This window comes from Otolemur garnettii, unplaced genomic scaffold (genome assembly GCF_000181295.1).
Source record: "Otolemur garnettii isolate 467f Iridium unplaced genomic scaffold, OtoGar3 scaffold00156, whole genome shotgun sequence".
Lineage (NCBI taxonomy): Eukaryota > Metazoa > Chordata > Mammalia > Primates > Galagidae > Otolemur > Otolemur garnettii.
The window spans coordinates 3,104,877-3,112,040 of record NW_003852551.1 but is presented as its reverse complement, the minus strand read 5'-3'; the positions used below and the strand labels follow the sequence as shown (position 1 = coordinate 3,112,040).

At 45.5% G+C, this 7,164-nt stretch overlaps 1 protein-coding gene across 1 annotated transcript in view; it reads right to left on the bottom strand.

Annotated features, from left to right (window-relative positions):
* NUDC (nuclear distribution C, dynein complex regulator) overlaps positions 1-5,790 on the bottom strand; it is a 14,243-nt gene extending 8,453 nt beyond the window's left edge. The window contains exons 1-2 of the mRNA XM_003799808.1: positions 5,559-5,790; positions 3,568-3,645 (exon numbers count right to left, since the gene is read on the bottom strand). Coding sequence (XP_003799856.1) covers positions 3,568-3,645; positions 5,559-5,639 — 159 coding nt within the window. The 5' untranslated portion in view covers positions 5,640-5,790. The remainder of the gene's footprint in view (positions 1-3,567; positions 3,646-5,558) is intronic.
* Positions 5,791-7,164: the final 1,374 nt, after the last annotated feature.

The following is a 7,164-nucleotide window of genomic DNA, read 5'->3' as shown; positions in this document are numbered from 1 at the left end:
AGCTACTTGGGAGGCTGAGGCAAGAGAACTGCTTAAGCCCAAGAGTTAGAGGTTGCCGTGACACCACAGCATTCTACCAAGGGGGACATAGTGAAACTCTGTGACAAAAATAAATAAATAAAAACAAATAAAGTAACTTCTCAATATTCACAAAATATTTTCTAATCTAAAAATAGGCATTTAGTTTAAAAAAATTATGGTTAAAAAATTTATCAGAGGTTAAGGCAGGTGGATTGCCTGAGCAAGAAACCTCATCTCTAAAAAATATCCCGGTGTTGTGGTGGGCACCTATGGTCCCAGCTACAAGGGAGGCTGAGGCAAGAGAATCGCCTAAGCCCAAGGAGTTGGAGGATGCTGTGTGCTGTGACACCATGGCACTCTACTGGGGGTTAATAAGTGAAACTCTGTCTCAAAGGAAAAAAAAATTATCATTTTAACCTTTTCTTTCCTTTTTTTTTTTTTTTTTGGAGACAGAGTCTCACTCTGTTGCCTTGGGTAGAGTGCCACGGCATCTTCATAGCTCACAGCAACCATGAATTCCTGGGCTCAAGAGATCCTCCTGACTTAGTTTTTCTATTTTTATTTTTATTGTTGGGGATTCATTGAGGGTACAAGAAACTAGGTTACACTTTTTGTGGTTACGTTTGTTAGGTATAGTCCCTCTTACAATTGTGCCTTGCCCCTAAAAGGTGTATCACACACCGAGACCCCACTCGCCTCCCTTCTTCCCTCTCTCTGCTTTTCCCTTCCCCAACCCCCTCCTCCTTCTCTCTCTCTGCTCTTCCCTTCCCCCCACCATGTCATTAATTGTCCTCATACCAAAATTGAATACATAGGATTCATACTTCTCCATTCTTGTGATGTTTTACTAAGAATAATGTGTTCCACTCCCATCCAGGTTAATACAAAGACTGTAAAGTCTCTTTTTTTTTTTTTTTTTGAGACAAAGCCTCAAACTGTCACCCTGGATAGTGCTGTGGCATTACAGCTCACAGCAACCTCCAACTCCTGGGCTTAGTTTTTCTATTTTTGTAGAAATATAGAGTCTCGGGTGGCACCTGTGGCTCAAGGAGTAGGGCACCAGCCCCATATACCAGAGGTGATGGGTTCAAACCTGGCTGCAGTCAAAAAAATAGAAAATAAAGTAAAAATAAAATAGAAATATAGAGTCTCACTCTTGCTCAGACTGGTCTCAAACTCCTGAGCTCAAGCAATCTGCCCACCTCCGCCTCCTAGAGTACTAGGATTCCAGGTGTGAGCCACTGCACCTGGCCCCACCTTAACCATTTTTAAGTGTACAATTCAATAGTGCTAAGTATATTCACCTTGTTGTGAAACAAATCTGCATAACTTTTTTTCAGCTGAGAAAACAAACTCTAACCATTAAACTCCCCTTTGCCCACTCCTCCCAACCCCGGCAACCACCATTTGCCTTTCTACCTCTATGAATCTGATTTCACTATACATTATATATATGTTACATAGTATATAAAGTCACATAATCTTATGTGACTTCCACTCATACTTCAGAGAAATGGAACACAGTACAGTCATCCCTTAATATCCACAGGAGATTAATTCCAGGATCCCCCCAACCCACAATACCAAAATCCCCTAATGCTCAAGTCCTTTATATAAAATGCAATGTACATGCCATGCGAATACTTGTACTGTATTGTTTTTATTTTTACTATTGTATGGTTATTTTTCAATTTTTTGGTTTTCTTATATTGTTGTATATTTTTCAAATTTTTTAAGACAGGTTCTCACCTTGTTTCTAGGCTAGAGGACAGTACTATCATCATAGCTCACTGCAACCTCAAATTCCTAGGCTCAAGTGATCCTGCCACCTCATCCTCCTGAGTAGCTAAGACTATAGGAGGGCTACCATGTCTGGCTAATTTATTTTTTTGTAAAGACAGGGGCCTCACTATGCAGCCTCCCAAAGTGCTAAGATTACAGGTGTGAGTCGCCATACCATACCCAGCCTATTTTTTACTTTTATTTTTCCAAGTATTTTTGATGCCTAGTTGGTTGAATCCACAGATGCTGAACCCATGTTCAGCTGTGTTTGTCTTTTATGACTAGTTTATTTCACTTAACACAATGTCCTCAAGGGTTCATCCCTGTCGTATCAATCCCTCATGAACAGGACTTCCTTCCCCTCTAAGGCTGAGTAATATTCCATTGTGTATATATATCACATTCTGTTTATTCATTCATCTTTTTTTTCTTTTTTTTTTTTTTTTTTTTTTTTTTTTTTTTTTTTTTTTTTTTTTTTTTGAGACAGAGCCTCAAGCTGTCACCCTGGGTAGAGTGCCATGGCATCACAGCTCATAGCAACCTCCAACTCCTGGGCTCAAATGAGTCTCCTGCCTCCACCTCCCAAGTAGCTGGGATTACAGGCGCCCGCCACAACGCCTGGTTATTTTTCGGTTGCAGCCATCATTTTTGTTCAGCGGGCCTGGGCTGGATTTGAACCCACCAGCTCAGGTGAATGTGGCTGGCGTCTTAGCCGCTTGAGCCACAGGCGCCGAGCCTATCCATTCATCTATTGATGGACACTCTGGTTGCTTCCAACTTTTGGTTACTGTAAATAATAGTGCTAAAGTCTGGGTGCGGTGGCTCACACCTGTAATCCTAGCACTCTGGGAGACTGAAGCAGATTTATCTCCTGAGTTCAGCAGTTCAAGACTAGCCAGAGCAAAATCCATACCCTGTCTCTCTACTAAAAACAGAAAAACTGGCTCAGCGCCTGTAGCTCAGAGAATAGGGTGCCGGCCACATACACCTGAGCTGGTAGGTTCAAATCCAGCCAGGACCTGCCAAACAACAACTACAACAAAAAAAGAGCCAGGCATTATGGCGGGCGCCTGTAGTCCCAGTTATTAGGGAGGCTCAGGCAAGAGAATCGCTAAAGTCCAAGAGTTTGAGGTTGCTGTGAGCTATGATGTCACATCACTCTACACAGTGAGACTCTATCTCAAAAACAATAAAAAAGAAAAAAGAAAGAAGTTCAAGGTCTCAGATCCAGTAGCACAAAATGAAATTCCCAAATCCTTGAACTTTGGGGGCTTATCATCTGGGAAGGCTCTGAGTTTTCCCAAATTTCTGTGTAAACCTTCATTTCTAACTTTTGACCACTCTCATCCATCTCACAGCTAACTACTAAGTTAAAACCTCCTTGAAAAAGAACTGAAAGGCACCATGTCAGGACAAAAAGCAGGGTTACAACAGACTCTGGTCTCAATCTTTGTTCTCCTATAAATCAGCTTAGGCCTTTGGACAAGGGGCAAACATCCCCAAGCCAATTTCCTCATTTGTAAAATGGGAATAGTTAACATCTGTCCCCTCTTGTAGAACTACTCAAGAATCATGGGAAATACAGTGGGAAAGGACTGAGCAAGGAGTGGAGCTTCAAGAAATGACAGCTTGCTTTCCCTCCCCTACTCCTCCCCCTTGGCATTTTGCTCTGCTAAAGATAAGTATTATGCCAAAGGAAGGTGAAGTGTGCTTTTCTTCTGACCAGACTGAGCTGACCAAGCAACAGGCGTCTCTAACACTCACCTTCTCTGCCATCCCCTCTTCTCCACCAATGAAAAAGTCAGTTTTGCGTCGAAGGAAGCTGAAGAAGGTGTTCACAAGCTGAAAGACAGAGGGAGAAAAACCAAAGTTGGGGGGTGCCAAGTTCCTTACTCTAGAAGAGAAGCTGGGATTTGACTATCAAGCCTCCCAACCGAGACACCCTCCCCAAAAGGCTCCCTTAGTTACTCCTACCAGGTAGCCTACCCTAACCTTACCTAGCTCAGCAGAAGACAGCTTTCTCATCTCTTGTGTGTATGTGCACATTTCACTTTTCTCGTGGTACATCCAGAGCATGAAATGCTTTCCTCTTCAGGAAGTAAATAAGCCTATCAAGACTGTAGTTAACTTACTAGGGCAAAGCCAGACCAGGGGAGCAACTGAAGCCCCTGTGGCAGGGGTTATCAGTATAGACAAGTGGTCAAACCCAAAGTGCATGGGTTTGAGTATCAGAATGATACATATTAGCCTCATGACTCTGAAGTTATTTAGCTCTACTAAGCAGGAATAAGCTGCAGGACCATTTCTAGGTCCTTGTGAGGATCAAATGAGGTAACAAAGGTAAGGCTTTTACAAATGTATGGTACAGAGCAAGCGACCCATAGGCAGAGAGTAAACTTACAAGTAGAACTATGAAATCTGTCTACAATCATGATGCTGGGCACTAGGTATAGCTAAGGGTACATACTCAGTAAAATTGCTGAATCCATTTAGTGGTGACCTAAGATTAGCACCTACAAGCCCTTTTCTTTCCCAAGTGAATGGTTCTAAATCTGATGCTAGAACTTATCTCAATGGCTTCAATTCCTGCTTCTAGACACTTTTTAATCCACTAAAAAGTCTCTCCCAAACCCAGTTTTATGTCAGCAAGTTAGGGGAATGGGGCCGGGATGTCTTTTCACATTTGTAAGTTAGAAACACTCTTCCCACCTCAAAGGGTTTGTAAGTCCTCAGTCATGACAGGCATCTAGGTTAAAGAATGAGAATGGAAAGCTCAATGAAACCTGTCCCCAGTGAGAGAATCAGCAATGGACTGTGGAAAGCACACTGGCCTAAGGAGTCTGGTCCTATCTAGCTCAGAGCCTGTTGAATGATCCTTGCCATCCTCTAGCTGCTGGCTGTTTTATGATTAAGAGTTCTGGACTGATCCTGACAGGCTTTTCTACCTCTAATCTTCTGTTTCTGTTCCAAAAAACCAATTCCAGAATCTCTGCTAGCTGATCCACATCTTTCACACACAATGTGTTATTATGTCTGATCATTCAGCATGCATTATGCTTTAGAAATGCTCTTTATAAACTCCATGGAGGCAAGGTTTCTATATCCTCAGGATCTAGTCACCCGAATGTGTGGCACATACTAATTACTCAACAAATACTCCTTGAAAGAACAAGCCTGATTACTAAGAATTCACCATCCTTTGCTTCAAGACACTACTCTCCCATGATTCAAGAAAACAGGGCTTGGTGGTTTCATCTCATACATGAGGAAAGCGGGTGGAGAGGTGGAAAGGTCTGTGAACGAATGCACCCTTTCCCTCCAAAGTCTAAAATGACCACGTGCTACCATCACCCTGAACCTCACTGCAACACGTTCATTGGGTCGTTCAAGTCTGGGTAGATGCAAATCACTTAGCTGAGATGGTTCCTAAGGGATGCTCTTTGGGGGCGGCCTTCAAATGGGGAAATGGGGCCAGAACTATGTGTGAGACCAAGGAGGCTCCTAAAGCTCGGGGAAGGGAGGGCAGGAGTGGGTTCAGGGACCCGGTAATTGCTAACAGAAACTCCTAAGGAGCGCTGGAAGCCGGAAAGGGGTCAGAGTGGCCGGCAGGTGGCCGGACCGGAAGCCGTGGCGCGGTGAGAACGTGGGGGGATCCCAGAAACCCACGAGGCCCAGGAGTGGATCTCGGCCCTGGAAGGCAAGGGGCGGAAGGAGCGTAGTTGGGCCAGCCGTGACGACGCCGCGCGGGTCGTTACCTCCTGCACTCCGCCCTCGTGCTGCTGCGCCATGGCCAGCAACATGCCGTCGAACCTCTCCTCCTCCTGCTCCCCGCCCATCGCGCCGGCCTCGATCCACGTTCCGAGTTCCGCACTCACGTCCCGCGCCCTCCCTGCTCTTTCGGGTCGTTTCTGGCCCAACGGCTACAATCGTCTGCCTTCCGCAGCGGAGCCGGAAACACGCACGCTCCCGGCCGCCCAGGACCGCCTCTTCTCCCTCTCCCTTCCCGCCCCCTCCCCGGCCGCCTCCATTGGTCTTGCAGCAAACAGCCCGCTTCGCTGACCATTGGTCCACCTGCTGAGCCAATCAACAAGGGCGTCTAGGAAGCAGTAGGCGGAGCCGAGGGCCCCAGAGTTTGGCGTGAGTTGCTATGGTCACCCGATGCTTCGGAGTCTTCTAGAAAGCCCCAGGCTTTGTTTGGCCGGGTTGGAAGTTAAAAAAGGACAACCCATGCTCCGCCTCCTTGCTAAGGACCTCCCGGCTTGTAGAACGGTGGAGCCCAAGTGCCTTGTCTTCCTATTCATACGTCAGATGATTGAGGCCCAGAAAGAGGGGACTTGCTCATCATCCTTATCCAGTATTATACCAGGGCCTCCTCCCTGGGCAGTCCCAGGCTTAGGAGGGCTCTACTCAGTTAAATGCTCTTCTGTTGCAGCCTTGAAATTTTTAGTGATTTTTGAATAAGGATCGCCACAGTTTGATTTTGCACTGGGCCCTGGAAATTATGTAACAGGTGCTGTAACTGACCATCACGCCTGTTAATATGGGGGACAGGTGCAGCCATCCGGGGCTAACCGCTTCACAGTAATAGCAACAACAATATTAAGTGCCATCCCTTATGGAGCATTTGCGGTGTGCCAGGCATTTTGTGTCCTCACACATACCTCATTTGAGCCTCACAAACTCCTAGGAAAGAGGTAGCAGAAGCATATTTTCTGTGATGCTAATCAAGGGCCTTGCTCTTGCAAGGGCCCATCCTGGGTTCTGGAAGATGCCCAGCATGAACTCGCCACCCTCGGTATGTGGAGTCGGCGCCCATAGTTCATGTTCCTATAGTGAAATACATATTTTCTTTTAACTTGGAAAAGTTAAATTTTAAGGGGTGGCGCCTATGGTTCAAGGAGTAGGGTGCCGGCCCCATATACCGGAGGTGGGAGGTGGCGGATTCAAACCTGTCCCAGCCAAAAACTGAAGAAAAAAAAGTTAAATTTTAAAACTATAATTGAGGCTGGGCATGGTGGCTCATTCCTGTAATCCTAGCACTCTGAGAGGCCCAGGTGGGTGGATTGCCAGAGCTCAGGAGTTGGAGATCAGCTTAAGCAAGAGTAAAAACCCATCTCTTAAATATAGAGCGAGATGCAGTAGGCACCTATAGTCCCAGCTACTCTGAAAGCTGAGACAGGATCACTTGAGCCCAAGAGTTTGAGGTTGCTGTGAACTATGACGTGACATTACTCTACAGAGGGTGACAAAATGAGACTGTCTTAAAAAAAAAAAAAAATTGGTTAAGACCACCGTTTCTTCCCATTCCATCCCATTCCACTTTCTCTCAAATCAAATGATGATAAAGAAGCCACAAAGATT